Raw genomic sequence first — 16,867 nt, 5'->3', positions numbered from 1 at the left:
AAGGCTTAGGAAAGACAGATTAAATAGGACATTTTTATTTAAAGTGCTAGTTGTTACTGGTAAGCTAATCCTCAAAAAACTAATGATGCCAAATTTATTTAGGGCTCCAAAGAAAAGGGATTTATAATCACTAATGGCATTTCCATTCAATCTAGCAGGTTGTAGTTTCATTTACATTTATTCAGTCATAGGATCATAGACAATCCTGAAAGGCACAATATGCTAGAGACATTCTTCCAGGAAACAAATCTGTCTGTTCCATTTAACTTTGAAAGTGATGACAGATTTTACTTAAGCTTGGTACATGATTCAATGTAAACTTCTATGTATGTCTACCTGTGGATCCATAAGCCATTTTGCTTCATATTAAAAAAATCATTAAATGAATATGTCTTATATTTTTTGGATATATTTCTGTAAAGTTTAGTATGTGTACATTGGTAGATGTTATAGCCAAAAAAGGGGAGGGCAGGAGGAAATGGAGAGTTGGCTTTAACATCCACTTGGCAGTATTTTAAAACCCCTAAACTTGAACAGCCTGGATGATTATTATGAGAAGATGTTACTTTCATGTGTACAAGTTACCATACTTTGTCAGCTAATTAATAGTACATAGACAAAACCTTTCTACCTATAACTAAAACATAAGAATATAAATTCAACATTGGCATTAATTCTTTTAAGTCTGAAGGTTAACAATGTTTCCTATTCATCACATATCACAACATTTGTTAAGAGCATGTTCTATGTGCTAAACATTGTGTTAGGAACTGAAGAAACAGAGAACAAAGGTACAGTCCCTACCCTCTTAAGTAGCTCAGAGTGTGAAGGACAGACAGAGAAAAGAAAAATGGTGGATCTTGTAATGTGAATCATGAGACAGGTGGGCCATGGAGGCTACAAGGGTCAGAGAAAAACATGTGAGGAGGCCATCTGGTCCAAATCTTGATGCATGAATTTAAGATATCTGCACACCTCCACCCCATAAAAAGGGGGCATGCAATGTGTTCCAAGCTCTGGGGACAGCATGAGCAAAAGCATCAAGGTGAGAAACTTGGTATTTAAGGAACTGCTATCAGTGTGGGTATGAGATGCTACAAGTGGTTAGTGAGACACAGTTTACAGCCTCTATACCAGGGGTGTCAAACTCATTTTCACCAGGGGCCACATCAGCCTCGTAGTTGCTTTCAAAGGGCCAAATGTGATTTTAGGACTGTATAAATGTAACTACTCCTTAACTAAGGATAAGGAGCTCTACATTAGGCCCTTTGAAGGTAACTGTGAAGTTGATGTGGCCCCTGGTGAAAATGAGTTTGACACCCCTGCTACATACCATTAAAAGGAGCTTGGATTTTTCTTAGAGTCATGTGGAGGCAAAGGATTTGACGTAAATGGGGATTGCTAAGTAGTCTGAGTTAAAGAGATATCTGGTTACAAGACTAAAGGTAGGAGACCAGCGCCACAGATCTAAGTAGATGAGGACCCTAACAGATACTCAAGGGGAGGAGAAGAGGGGGAGGAAAGGGTAAGGAGCAGAAGGAAGAAGGCAAAGGAGGATACAGAAGGAGGAGGAGGGGAAGCATGGTTAGGCTTGAGGGCAATAGAGAATGACAATGCATTGAGATTTTGTGCAGGGTAAATTTGAAATGAGCAGAAACTGCTATGGGATGGAAGCAAGACTAAGTGCTTGTACAAGTCAACAGCTCCATAAAATAGTATTAGGTTGGAGGTAGAGAGTTGGTCACATCAACTACATGATAATCCTTGAAACTATGAGAGTGGATGAAATTTCCCAGGAAGCAAGTATAAAGAGAAAAAAGAAGAGACCTAAAACCTAGAAAATATTGGCTTTTAAATGGCTAGCCCTAGAATTCAAGGAGACCAGAAAGTTGAAACTGAAGAAGTGCAGTAAACCAAGAATGACATTACAGGTTACTTAGAAGGAGGCAGCTCTTGGTTTTTGTTTTTTGGTTTTTGTTTTGTGGATGCAATATATTTCTTATTTTTTATTTTAATTGTTTTTCAAGCAGTTTTCTGCCTTTTACTCCCATTCTAGCCCACTTACCCCAGCCCTCCCCACCTCCCTCCTATTTCCACCCCATCTGTTTCTATCCATGTGTCCTTTATAATTGTTCCTGCAAACCCTTCCCCTTTTCCCCTGAATTCCCTCCCCTCTCCCCTCTGGTCACTGTCAGCCTGCTCTCTATTTCAGTGTCTTTGGTTATATTTTGCTTGTTGGTTTGTTTTGTTGTTTACATTCCTGTTAAAGGTGAGATCATATGGTATTTGTCTTTCATTGCCTGGCTTATTTCGCTTAGCATAATGCTTTCCAGTTCCATCCATGCTGTTGCAAAGGGTAGGAGCTTCTTCTTTCTTTTTGCTGTGTAGTATTCCATTGTGTAAATGTACCATACTTTTTCATCCACTTATTTGCTGATGGACAATTAGGTTGCTTCCAACACTTGGTTATTGTAAATTGTGATGCTATAAACATTGGGGTGCATAGGTTCTTTTGGATTGGTGTTTCAGAGTTCTTAGGCTATAATCCAGGCAGTGAAATTGCTGGGTCAAAGGGAAGTTCCATTTTTAGTTGTCTGAGAAAATTCCATACTGTTTTTGACAGTGACTGCACCAGTCTGCATTACCACCTACAGCGCACTAGGGTTCCTGTTTCTCCACAAACTCAGGAGCACTTGCTTGTTGATTTATGATGGCCATTCTGACTGGTATGAAGTGCTTATCCCATTGTGGTTTTAATTCACATCTCTATGATGACTAGTGATGCTGGGCATCTTTTCATTTGTCTCTGGACCTTCTGTATGTTCTCCTTGAAGAAGTGTCTCTATGATCTCACCTATAAGCAGAACCTAATCAACAAAACAAACAAGCAAGCAAACTATAAATAGAAATATTGAAATAAAGAACAGATTCACAGTTACCAGAGGGGAGGTGGGCGGGGGATAACAATGGAAAGAAGAATGGTCTTCAAGGACCATGTATAAAGGACCATAGGACAAAGCCTAAGAGCTTTGAGGGTGGGAGATGGGCTTTGGTGGGGCAGAGGGGAGAGGATGGGGGGAAACGGAGACAACTGTACTCGAACAACAATAAAAATAAAGTAAAAAAAGTAAAAAAATTTATCCTTTAATAAATTTTTAAGACAAGTGTCTATTCAGATTCTTTGCACATTTTTTAATTTGGTTGTTGGATTTTTGTTAGTTTTTTTGGTGTTGAGTTTTGTAAGTTCCTCATAAATTTTGGATATTAACCCCTGATCCAAAACCAGTATTGGTGAAGATGTTCTCCCATTCTGTGGGTTTTCTTTTTATTTTGTTGATAATTTCCTTTGCTGTGCAAAATCTTTTTAGTTTGATGTAGTCCCATTTGTTTGTTTTTTCTTTTGTCTCACATTCCTGGGGATATATATTTGATAAAAAATTGCTACCAGCAATGTCTGAGATTTTGCTGTCTATGTTTTCTTCTATGATTTTTATGGTTTCAGTTATAACATTTAAATCTTTGATCAATTTGAATTTATTCAAATTGTGTGGTGTAAGAATGTGGTCTAGTTTCATTTTTCTGCATGTATCTGTCCAATTCACCCAACACTATTTATTGAATAAACTATCTTTGGCCCATGTATGTCCTTGTTTCTTCTGTTGAATATAATTGCCTATAAAGGTAAGGGTTTGCCTCTGAGGTTACATAGATCTACACATCTGTTTTTATGCCAGTACCATGCTGTTTTGATTACTATAGCCTCATAGAATGGTTTGATATTAGGTAGCATGATTCCTCCCACTTTGTTCTTCTTTCTCAGGAATTCTGTTTGCTATGTGATGTCTTTTGTGGTTCCATATACATTTTTGAAATATATGTTTTTACTTCTGTGAAATATGTCATTGGAATCTTGAAAGGAATTACTTTGAAGCTACATATTGCTTGGGTAATACAAACATTTTAATGATATTAATTCTTCCTATCCATGAACACAGTATGTGATTCCACTTATTTGTATCTTCCGCAATTCCTTTTTTGTGTGTCGTATAACATTCTATGTATAGGCCTTTTACACCCTTGGCTAAAGTTTATTCTTATGTATTTTATTCTTTTTGGAGTAAATTGTGAAGAGGATTGTTTTCTTAATTTCTCTTTCTGTTAGTGTGTTATTGGCATAAAAAATGCAACTGATTTCTGGATATTAATTTTGTATCTGCTATTTTGCTGAATTCATGTATCAGTTTGAGAAGTTTCTTGGTGAATCCTTGTGGTTTTCTATGTACAGTATCATGTCATCTGCAAATATTGTCAGTTTTACCTCTTCCTTTCCAATTTTTATGACTTTTATTTTGTATTCTTGTCTGATTGCTGTGGCCAGGACTTCCAGTACTATGTTGAATAAGAGAGGTGAAAGCACCACTTCTATTCAATATAGTACTGGAAGTTCTAGCCACAGCAATCAGACAAGAAAAAGAAATAAAAGGAATCCAAATCAGAAAGGAGGAAACAAAACTGTCACTGTTCGCAGATGACATGATAGTGTACATAGAAAATCCTAATGACTTCCACCAAAAAACTGCTTGACCTAATAAATGAATTTGGTAAAACAGCGGGATACAAAGTCAATATCCAGAAATCAAAGACATTTCTGTACACCAACAATGAAACAGCAGAAGCAGAAATCAAGGAAAAAATTCCATTTGAAATAGCAAAAAGAAAAATAAAAATACCTAGGAATAAACCTAACCAAAGAGGTAAAAGACCTGTATTCAGAAAACTACATAACATTGAGGAGAGAAATCAAGGAAGACACAAACAAATGGAAACATATACCGTGTTCATGGATTGGAAGAATTAATATCATTAAAATGTCCATACTACCAAAAGCAATTTACACATTCAATGCAATACCTATTAAAGTACCAATGGCATATTTCACAGACATAGAACAATCACTTCAAACAATTTATATGGAACCATAAACGACCCCGAATAGCTGCTGCAATTTTGAGAAAGAAGAGTAAAGTAGGAGGAATCACAATACCTGACACTAAACTATACTACAAGGCCACTGTAATCAAAACAGCCTGGTACTGGCATAAAAACAGCACATAGACCAATGGGACAGAACAGAGAGCCCAGAAAATAAACCCAAGCCTCTACGGTCAATTAATATTGACAAAGGAAGCAGCAACATAAAATGGAATAAAAATAGCCTCTTCAACAAATGGTGTTGGGAGAACTGGACAGCTACGTGCAAAAAAATGAAACTCGAGCACCAACTTACACATTATACAAAAATAGATTCAAGGTGGATAAAAGACTTAAATATAAAGGGGTGACACCATTAAAGTCCTAGAAGAGAACGTAGGTAGGAAAATCTCAGATATTTCACGCAGAAACTTTTCACTGACTTGTCTCCTAGAGCAAGGGACATAAAGGAAAGAATAAACAAATGGGACATCATCAAATTAAAAGCTTTTGCACAGCTAAGGAAAACAGTTTCAAAATAAAAAGAGAACCAACTGTATGGGAAAACATATTTGCCAATGATACCTCAGACAAGGGTCTAATCTCCAAAATATATAAAGAACTTACACAACTCTAAGAAGACAAGTAACCCAATTAAAAAATGGGCAAAGGACTTGAACAGACACTTCTCCAAGGAGGACATACAGAAATCCAAAGACACATGAAGCGATGCTCAATATCGCTAGCCATCAGAGAGATGCAGATTAAAACCACAATGAGATACACTTCACACCAGTCAGAATGGCCATCATAAACAAAGCAACAAACAACAAGTGTTGGAGAGGATGTGGAGAAAGGGGGTCCCTAGTGCACTGTTGGTGGGACTGCAGACTGTTACAACCACTATGGAAAGCAGTTTGGAACTTCCTCAGAAAACTAAAATGGATCTGCCTTTTGACCCAGCAATTCCATTGCTGGGACTCTATCCTAAGAACACTAAAACACCAATCCAAAAGAACCTTTGCACCCCGATGTTCATAGCAGCACAATTTACAATAGCTAGGTGCTGGTAGCAACCTAGATGCCCATCAGTAAATGAATGGATCAAAAAACTAGGGTACATTTACACAATGGAATTCTATGCAGCAGAAAGAAAGAAGGAGCTCCTACCCTTTGCAACAGCTTGGATGGAGAGGGAAAGCATTATGCTAGTGAAACAAGCCAGGCAGTGAAAGACAAATACCACATGATATCACCTTTAACAGGAATCTGAACAACAAAACAAAACAAAAAAAACCTAGCAAAATATAACCAAAGACGCTGAAATAGGGGATAGTCTGACAGTGGCCAGAGGGGAGAGAAGAGGGAATTTCAAGGGGGAATGGGTAGGGATTACAGGAACAAATTTGGAGGACACATGGACAAAAACTAGGGGTGGGGGGTAATAGGGGGGAAGGGGGGGAGAGTTGGGTGGGTGGGCTGGAATGGGAGTAGGGGGGAGAAAACTGTACTTGAACAATGATTAAAATTAAAAAAAAATAAAAAAAATAATTCTTCTAAAAAAAAAAAAGAGAGAGGTGAAAGCAGACTTCCCTCTCTTGTTCTCAGGCTGAAAGAGAACACTAGTAGTTTTTTCCTGTTGAATATGATGCTGGCAGTGAGTTTTTCACACCTGGCCTTTATTATATTTAAGTACATGCCCTCTACTCCCACTTGCTGAGGGGTGTTTTCATAAATCTTTGCTGAATTTTTATCCAATACTTTTTCTGCATCTATTGATATGATCATGTGGTTTTCATCCTTCATTTTGTTTATGTGGTGAATCACATTTATTGTGTTGTACCAACCTTGCATCCCCCAGAATAAATCCCATTTGATCATAGTATATAATTTATTTGATGCATTGCTCTACCAGTTTGCTAATATTTTGATGAGGATTTTTGCATGTATGTTCATCAAGGATATTGGCCTATAATGTCATTCTTTCTAGTATCTTCATCTGGTTTCGGCATTAGGATAATGCTGGCCTTGTAAAATGGGTATGGGAGCATTCCTTTCTCTTTAATTTTATGACATAGTTTGAGAAGGAAAGGTGTTAGTTCTTCCCAGAATGTTTGGGAAAATCTATTTGTGAGGCTATCTAATCCAGAGCTTTTGTTTGTTTGGGAGTCTTTTTTATTACTGCTTTCAATCACTAAATGTAGTATATATATTCAGATTCTCTGATTCTTCCTGATTTAGTTTTGGAAGATTGGATATTTCTAGGAATTTATCTATTTCATCCAGGTTTTCCAATTTGTTTTCATGTAGTTGTTCATAGTTTCTTAGTCTTTTGCATTTCTTCATATCAATTGTTATTTCTCCTCTTTCATTTTTATTTTATTTATTTGGGTCCTCTTTATTTTTTCCTTCATTAGTGTGGTTAAAGGTTTGTTAATTTTGTTTATCTTGTCAGAGAACCAGCTCTTGGATTCATTGATCTTTTGTATCATTTTTTAGACTCTATTTTATCCATGTCTCCTCTGATCTTTTTCATTTCCTTCCTTCTACTTTAGGCTTTGTTGTTCTTTTTCAGGTTCTTTTAAGTGTAAAGTCAGATTGTTTATTTGAGTTTTTTCTTGTTTCTTGAGATAGGACTATAATGCTATGAATTTTCCTCTTAGGATTGGTTTCCCAGAAGTCCAGATATTTTGAGTTGTTATGTTCTCAATCTTATTAGTTTCAAGGTATCTTTTGATTTCTTCCTTGATATTGTTGATCCATTCATTGTGTAATAACATGCTATTTAACTTGTATATCTTTGCGTGTTTTTTCAGTGCTCTTCTTGTGATTGATTTCTAGTTTCATTTATTTGGTGGAAGATGCTTGTTATGATTTCAATCTTCTTAATTATTAATACTTGTTTACTGTCCTAACATGTGGTCTATCTTAGAAAACATTCCATGTGCACTTGGAAAGTGTGTATATTCTGCTTCTTTATAGTGAAACGCTTTGAAGGTATCAATAGGCCATTGTGTCCTTGTTGATTCTCTTCCTGGAAGATCTATCCACTGAAGTCAATGGGTGTTAAAATCCCCAACTATAATTGTGTTGGGGATTCTCTGCTTGGAAGATCTATCTGCTGATGTCAATGGGGTATTAAAAATCCCCGACTATAACTGTATCTGTCGATCCTCCTTTAATGCCCATAAAGATTTGCTTTACATATTTTGGGTGGCTCCTATATTGGGGGCATAAATATTTAAGTCATAAATATTTTATTAATCATAGCTTCAATCGGTACTAAATCAAATCTGAGGAGAGTCAAGATGTGAAATCTTTAACAATAGCGATGATAGCTTATACTTCTAAAGACAGTCTTCTTAAAAGGAATGCCATAAGTGTTATAAATCTCAGTGGTCATTTTGCACATTTGGGAAGACAGACGTCATGAGATCCGGACATGGCAACACAGCAAACCACACAGCAGCTTGCATTTGTGGCATAGATACTCAAAGCTACACACTGTTAAACTTTATATTCACTACTTTCATTGGCTGTTCCAAATGACTTCATTTAGTGATGAAAAAGTGAGAATGAGCAGGGTGAAAAAAATCTATCCAGACATGCTGCTGGTAAGCAGCAGGATCTGATTCTATCACATAGTTTCTGACTCCAGATTCTTCCCGGCAAACAGACTGGCTCAGAGAGCTTTTTCTCTCCTGCCCATGACTCTCCTAGTTGAACGGGAAAATATTCTCATAGTTAAGACAACTCTAGAAACGTCTGGTTCTGGGGAACATGGGTCTAGATGGGGGCAGACATAACATATCAAGCACCTAATGGTCAGGTCATTAAGTTTCTTTTCTCACATGAAAATATCAGGAAGCTCCTGCTCAGAGATGACCAACTTTTAGATAGACTTGGGTTCCTATGGATTTGGGAATTTGTCTGTCATTGTAATAAAGCTTATAAAATGCCAACCCTTCACATCCCATCCCTGTGTCCTTAAGGAATCCAAAATCCATCTATATCCAGGTTTGTTTTGGTTATTTTTTAATAGAGCATCCTAAAAGTCAGCATTGGTATTCCATGGCCTCATAGTCCGTCATTTCACATATAAGTGAGTCACTTTAATGCACACTTCTCTAGGAAAAAATACCATTTTTCTGTCTCCAGTTGAGAAAACAGTAAGAATATAAATTTTCTATTCAGTGATCACTAAGCTAAATTTTAAAACATGTCTGTGCAAATTTCTATTCAGAGCATAATAAATAAGTTACCACTAATTGGAATAATCTGAGTGAGAGATTTTTTTCCTACTTAAGAATTCTTGAGAAACAAAACTATTTTCATATATATCTAGTTAATAGTCATTACTATTATATCTGTTTTTAATTCCAAATGTTCTACTATAGTCATCTATACATTAGATAAAATTTTGCACTAAATTATCTTTGAACTAAATAAACTCTAATAGTTGCCCCTAATTATAAGATCCTGTGATTCTCTGCACATTAAATAATTAAATAAATTAACTATTGTATGCATGCAACCCCTTTAAGAGACATTTTCTTTTACTCTACCTACTTTGCAGATGAGGAAACTGAGGCAAAGAATGTTAAGTGACTTTTCCAAGGTTGCACAGTTAGTAAATATCACAGGCCAGATCTTACTCTTGCATTCTTTCTCCTCAGGTAATAATGGGGAAGACTGGGGAAGTGTTCCTGCAGGGAGTGTAAGTTGAGGCAGAAGTAGATGTAAGCAGTAAAGATCCATGATGGAAATAGCATCTCTGTTTGGATTAGATATTTATAAAACTACTATCTCTAAACAATGTCATATATTACTAACCAATGCTAATATTGACTGTACTTTAAATTTTGTTGAAATAAACATACTTAATGCAACTTTCTTAGAATTAATGCTAGTATGGAGCCTCAGAATTCAACATCTATTTATAATTTCAATGTACTATACTTTTCCTCTTTTAGTTATGTTTTGGGAGACTGTGATATTAATTATTATAAATAGAGTTCTACTGTATATTTGAAGAAGAAAAAAGTGTTTTAAAGCTTGATTTTCATTAAGCATCATGAACATAACAACTAGAGGGTAGAGGTAAAACAAAACAAAAAGCTCTAGAAGTTTGGCACCATGCTAAAAAGTACTGCTTAGAGGAAAACACCATTAAACAGACCCTAGTTTCTTTAAAGGCATATGAATAGAACTATTTTCAGTAGCAAATAAAATATTTTCATATAGTTTTACTTGACCAGAATCCTTTAAAACTAACACATTTTGGATTACTTTTGCTTGTATTCTACATAGTATATGTCATTCTTTGTGTTTAATCATCTCCTGGAGTCAATAATGGACAAGGTATATATCTACAGGTAAAGTAGTACTCAGTAAGCATCAGGACTAGGAGAGAAAGCAAGGGTACATTTCAGACAGAAAAGTATGACTTCCTTGGAAAAGAGGAGAGATCATCTAAGATTTTTTGCTATATAGAGTATAAGGTTATATTCTAAAGCAGATTTGAATATTTTTTGAACTGGGAGAAAAGTATTAAAATCATACTGTATTTTGGAGAATACAGGACTGAAAAATAGGCTGAATTGCCTCCTTTCATCAGAACAAATACAAATAAATATGCTCTGTCACAAGCCGACTTTATGTCTCTCTCATGACAATTCATTCTCAGTCTGAATTTCATTCATTTGCTGTTTTGAACCTCACTTGCATGAAGACTTCCATGAGCTTCCCCCAGGTATTCAGTTAAATCAGCATTGCATATTTTATGAGATTCAAAGGGGAAAGGTAACCCTGGATGCATGCTTTTTCAGGGAGTTGATTCATACCATCTGTAAAAAGAGAGGGTGGTATTTTACACTCTGCCAGTCCAGTCAAGACACTGCATTCAGAAGACATCCAGGGGTACCATTATTTTACATTGCATAATGAGAGTTAACAGTTCACAAGACTTTCAAAAGAAGGAAATGTTAAATAGGCAGTATTCCAGAAACAATACAAGTCCTTGCTTTGCCCTTATTCTCCTTGACAGAATCATTCAAACAAAAGGATACTTTCTGTTTGCTCTCCATGTGAATGCCTGCATTTATTACTGGGCATCAGACTATGAAGGAATTGGAACTACTAAATGGGTGTATAATGGTGAAGGAAACAAGTAAGTTTTAATTTTGAAGGAAACTTTTATTGAATTTTCTTAACTTTCTGTTTCAGTGTAAGAGTTTTCTTAAGCAGTGTTTTTAAAACTGTAAGTCACAACCCATCAATGGGCAGTGAAAACTCTTTAATAGGATGTTTTCAAGTAGAGGAGAATAGAATAGGAAATCTCAGAGTCTGTTATATCCAGTAGGGTTTTGTGTGCATATGAGTACATGGGTGCATCCTGAGCTCACCTGGGAAATGAATTTCTTATTCTGCATCATGATCGATAGAGTCTGAAAACCTCTGATTTAGAGAACTGAGGGGTAGGATAAATTTTAATAGCTCCAATGCTGATTTTTAGTAATGAACTATGTTAATTATTTGGAGGGTACTTTCAGGGCTAGTTAGTTTACCGCTTTAGGGTTTTATGGTTTATGAATCAGCTATAACCACTAACTCAATTAAACATTTAGAGAGTACCAGGATCATAAATTAAGCTTGACAATTAGACATGCAAGTGTCCCAAAATTAAAAGGGATCATTAGAAAAATTGAGTGCAGCACAATGAGGACTCAATTATGGCAGCTGGGTTATTTAGTGAGATTTTCCTCTGGTAGCTATGGGGTCCTGGAATAGAGTAGACTTCCCTGACTTTCCACTCCAGTAAAATGACATCAAGATACTATGATGCAGTGTCCTTACTGGAAAAGAGCAGGCTCCAGCATGACTTTGAAGGGCAACTCACAGCAGCCTTCAGAAAGAAAGCAATTATAGGATACAGCAGAATGAGTAAAGATATCTCACAAAATTACATGCTACCTATAGTGATTAGGATGTAAGTAAGGGTTTATAGCAACATTTTTAACTTTTAACCAAAACTGATTCTAAAATTTTAAAGTTAGGCCTTGTCCAGGTAGGTCAGTTGGTTGGAGCATCACCCCATACACCAAAATGTTGTGGGTTCAGTTCTCAGTCAGAGCATATACCTAAGTTGAAGATTTTATCCCTAGTTGGGGCACATGTAGATGGCAACCAATCAATGTTTCTCTTTCACATCAATGTTTCTCTCCCTCTCTCTCCCTTCCTTTCTCTCTCTGTCTCTCTCCCCATTCCTCTCTCTATAAGATCAATAAATATATCCTCAGTGAGGATTAAAAAAATTTATAGTCAGAAGGTTCACTGATTAGGAAACACACACACACATACTCAGAATATCCTTTGAAAGTTTCTAACCAAATCCTTAAGTAATTCCCTTTAGAATGTGGAATAACTTAAGTAGATATTTAGTTTATTATACATAAATAAATAATTTATATATGAAACTGAGTAAGGTACCAACTATATTAAATATTGCCTAAAAGTGATCGTGTAATCCAACATAATTACATGCCTGAGTCTGATAAATGTTTTCTCAAATAAGCACACTAAAAGAATTGCATCAGAATGCCTTCCATTAAGCTAAGTGTGCTAATATTTTAGACTCCTAATTCCAGCTGTAGTGCAAAGCAGAATCCAAATTCAACTATGAAATTACTTGTAATTTTTATTGTTTGTGATTACTTGTTACAAGATACATTTCTAAATAAATTACCATAACAACAGTCTTCAATGGTTTCAAAATCATGAAAAGAATCCCCAAAATATAAAAAACAAACCTGTACTGGAGTAGACGGGTGACACAGCCACTAAGGAACAGAAATAAAGAGGTTAATGTCTTCATCTGTACAAGGGGAAAAACAAGATAACTAAAAAAGAAAATTTGTCAAAAAATAATGGCCTGAATTCACCAACCAAAAGAGATCTGACAATATTAGTCAAAATAAGATTTAAAACAAAAATAATTTTAAGGAAAATAGTGTCACCATGTATTGGTAAAAGTTTCAATTCCCCATTAATAATCCTAATTCTAAATGTGTATACAACCTAATAAAATACTTGTATCTAGTAATAAGCCAAAGAAATTCATAAAGCAAAAATGAATACTAGGAAGACAAATCAGCAAATACATCATCGAAGTGCAAGATATCAACATGTAATGATTGATTTGTCTAGCAACCAAAAACAGCAAAGATATAAAAGATTGAGAACCCAGTTGACAAGATGGACTTAATGGCTATAAATAGAACCTTGAACTGGAGAGTTGGAAACTACAGAAAAATTTTAAAAACAATCATTTTCTAGGTCAGAAAACAAATTTCAATATATTTCACAGCATGAGTATAGTGCTGTTCATATTCTCTGTCTATGAAGATAAGCATTACCTCATGGGCTGTGATTCTGCTTATATTTTTTCTCTAATATTTTGTATTTTATTCATTGTTGAAGTACAGTTTTTCTCCCTTTTATTCCGATTCCAGCCCACCCACCCAACCCTCCCCACTTCCCTCCCATTAGCACTCTCCCCCTACTTTTTCTCCATGTGTCCTTTAAATTTGTTCCTGAAAACCCTTCCCATTCTCTCTTGAAATTCCCACTTCTCTCCCCTCTGGTCACTCTCAGTCTGTCCCCTATTTCAGTGACTTTGGTTATATTTTGCTTGTTTCTTTGTTTTGTTGTTTAGGTTCCTGTTAATGGTGAGATCATATGGTATTTGTCTTTCACTGCCTGGCTTGTTTCGCTTAGCATAATGCTTTCCAGCTCCATGCATGCTGTTGCAAAGGGCAGGAGCTCCTTCTTTCTTTCTGTTGCATAGAATTCCATTGTGTAAATGTACCACAGATTTTTGTTCTATTTATTTACTGATGGGCATCTAGGTTGTTTCCAGCACCTAGCTCTTGTAAATTGTGCTGCTATGAACATCGGGGTGCAAAGGTTCTTTTGTATTGGTGTTTTAGTGTTCTTAGGATATAGACCTAGCATGGAATTGCAGGGTCAAAAGGCAGATCCATTTTCAGTTTTCTGAGGAAGTTCCATACTGCTTTCCATAGTGGTTGTACCAGTCTGCAGTCCGACCAACAGTGCACTGGGGTCCCCTTTTCTCCACAACCTCTCCAACACTTGCTGTTTGTTGCTTTGTTTATGATGGCCATTCTGACTGGTGTGAAGTGGTATCTCATTGTGGTTTTAATCTGCATCTCTCTGATAGCTAGCGATATTAAACATCATTTCATGTGTCTTTGGATTTTCTGTATGTCCTCCTTGGAGAAGTGTCTGTTCAAGTCCTTTGCCCATTTTAATTGGGTTACTTGTCTTAGAGTGGAGTCATGTAAGTTCTTTATATATTTTGGAGATTAGACCCTTGTCTGAGGTATCATTGGCAAATATGTTTTCCCATACAGTTGGTTCTCTTTTTATTTTGATACTGTTTTCCTCAGCTGTGCAAAAGCTTTTATTTTGATGATGTCCCATTTGTTTACTCTTTCCTTTATGTCCCTTGCTTTAGGGGACATGTCAGTAAAAAAGTTTCTCCATGAAATATCTGAGATTTTCCTACCTATGTTCTCCTTCTAGGACTTTAATGGTGTCACAGTTTATATTTAAGTCTTTTATCCACCTGGAATTTATTTTTGTGTAAGGTGTAAGATGATGCTCGAGTGTCATTTTTCTGCACATGGCTGTCCAGTTCTCCTAACACCATTTGTTGAAGAGGCTATTTTTATGCCATTTTATGTTGTTGCTTCCTTTGTCAAATATTAATTGACTGTAGAGACTTGGGTTTATTTCTGGGATCTCTGTTCTGTTCCATTGGTCCATGTGCCTGTTTTTATGCCAGTAACAGGCTGTACTGCTTACAGTGGCCTTGTAGTATAGTTTAGTGTTAGGTATTGTGATCCCTCCTACTTTGCTCTTCTTTCTCAAGATTGCAGCAGCTATTCGGGGGCATTTATGCTTCCATATAAATTTTTGAAGTGTTTGTTCTATGTCTGTGAAATAAGCCATTGCTACTTTAGTAGGTATTGCATTGAATGTGTGAATTGCTTTGGGTAGTATGGATATTTTGATGATGTTAATTCTTCTGATCCATGAACACGGTATATGTTTCCATTTGTTTGTGTCTTCCTTGATTTCTTTCCTCAGTGTTATGTAGTTTTCTGAATACAGGTCTTTTACCTATTTGGTTAGGTTTATTCCTAGGTATTTTATTTTCCTTTTTGCTATTTCAAATGGCATTTTTTCCTTGATTTCTGCTTCTGCTGTTTCATTGTTGGTGTACAGAAATGCCTTTGATTTCTGGATATTGACTTTGTATCCCGCTGTTTTACCAAATTCATTTATTAGGTCAAGCAGTTTTTTTGGTGGAGTCTATAGGACTTTCTATGTACACTATCATGTCATCTGCAAACAGTGACAGTTTTGTTTCCTCCTTTCCGATTGGATGCCTTTTATTTCTTTTTCTTATCTGATCGCTGGTGCTAAAACTTCCAGTACTATATTGAATAGAAGTGGTGAAAACGACTTGTCTTGTTCCTGATCTTAGTGGAAAAGATTTTAATTTTTGCCCATTGAGTATGATGTTGGCTGTAGGTCTCTCATATATGGTCTTCATTATGTTGAGCAATGCTCCCTCTATTCCCACTTTGCTGAGTGTTTTTATCATAATGGGTGGTGTAGCTTACCAAATGCTTTTTTCTGCATCCATTGAAATGATCATGTGATTTTTGTCTTTGCTTTTGTCTATGTGATGTATTACATTTACTCATTTGCAAATATTGTACCATCCTTGCATCCCTGGAATGAATCCCACTTTGTCATGGTGTATAATCTTTTTAATGTACTGTTGGATGCGGTTTGCCAGTATTTGACTCCACTTATTTAGACTGGAAGGCTTCTCACTCAGAAGCTGGAAAGCTTCAATTTCCGGTTACCAATGAGGGACACAGATTGCTGGCTACAGAAAGAAAATACCTTTAAAGCAGCACTTTTACATATTTAACATAATTTGCATATGGCAGTTACTAACATCACCTGCTCCTTCTATTGCTTCATATTGCACTTTGACCTTCCAAACTTGTAATGGTTTCAGCTTCTGAGGCCATTAGACTTGTAAACTTTGTCCTAGTTAGAATCAGGCAGCAAACTTTGTGATGTAAGTGGGGCATTGTGAACATTTGAAATAGAAGTCAAGTTATTACTGTTCCACAAATCCTTGCCAGAATAACAGTGTTTGTGCATTTCAATGGAAGACAAGATGTGACTTTTATTTGTATTGAGTAGATGGCATTCTTCATTAGAAATTTGATGAACTAGGAAAAAGCTTAGCTCAAAAGGAAAACATAAGTAGTTGAGATTATTTGGGACCCAGAAATACTCCAAAACTACTTTTGTCCATATTTTTATTTTCTGACATATATTTCCCATTGTGCCCAAATCTCTTAGCAAGTTCCAATTGCCAATCTCTAACAAGTAGATCCTCAAAAGAATGAATAAGAAAGCAAGGCTATCATCAGAATCAGAGTTGAAGATGACAAGACCCAAGTAAATGAAGGTATTTTAACAGGGTCCCCTAATTACTTCAGTTCAGAGAGTGGCAAAAATAATAGATAAATAATTAGATAAATAAATAAACAAAACACAGAAGAACAGCAAAGGCTCAGTCAAATAGAAGAAGATTAAAGGGAGCTAGGTAATTAAGCTACAGGAATCCTAGAAAAATAGTAGCATACCACCTAATTAAATTACAAATCTTTCCTTTGGTTGTGCATGTCTAGGTATAAGACATGAATGAGAAAAGAACCTCAAAATAAACCTCAAAGCATCTAGGCAGAACACTTCCAATTAACATAGCAAACTATTTCATACACAC

General features: G+C 36.0%; 1 protein-coding gene across 1 annotated transcript in view; it reads left to right on the top strand.

The window, feature by feature from the left end:
* CNGB3 (cyclic nucleotide gated channel subunit beta 3) overlaps positions 1-16,867 on the top strand; it is a 171,231-nt gene that overhangs the window by 60,948 nt on the left and 93,416 nt on the right. Inside the window, 2 exon segments of the mRNA XM_036031671.1 lie at positions 10,282-10,346; positions 11,018-11,140. Coding sequence (XP_035887564.1) covers positions 10,282-10,346; positions 11,018-11,140 — 188 coding nt within the window.

Source organism: Phyllostomus discolor, chromosome 7, assembly GCF_004126475.2.
Source record: "Phyllostomus discolor isolate MPI-MPIP mPhyDis1 chromosome 7, mPhyDis1.pri.v3, whole genome shotgun sequence".
NCBI classification, from domain to species: domain Eukaryota; kingdom Metazoa; phylum Chordata; class Mammalia; order Chiroptera; family Phyllostomidae; genus Phyllostomus; species Phyllostomus discolor.
Note: the sequence above shows the minus strand (reverse complement) of the source record. Positions and strands in the feature narration are given on the sequence as shown.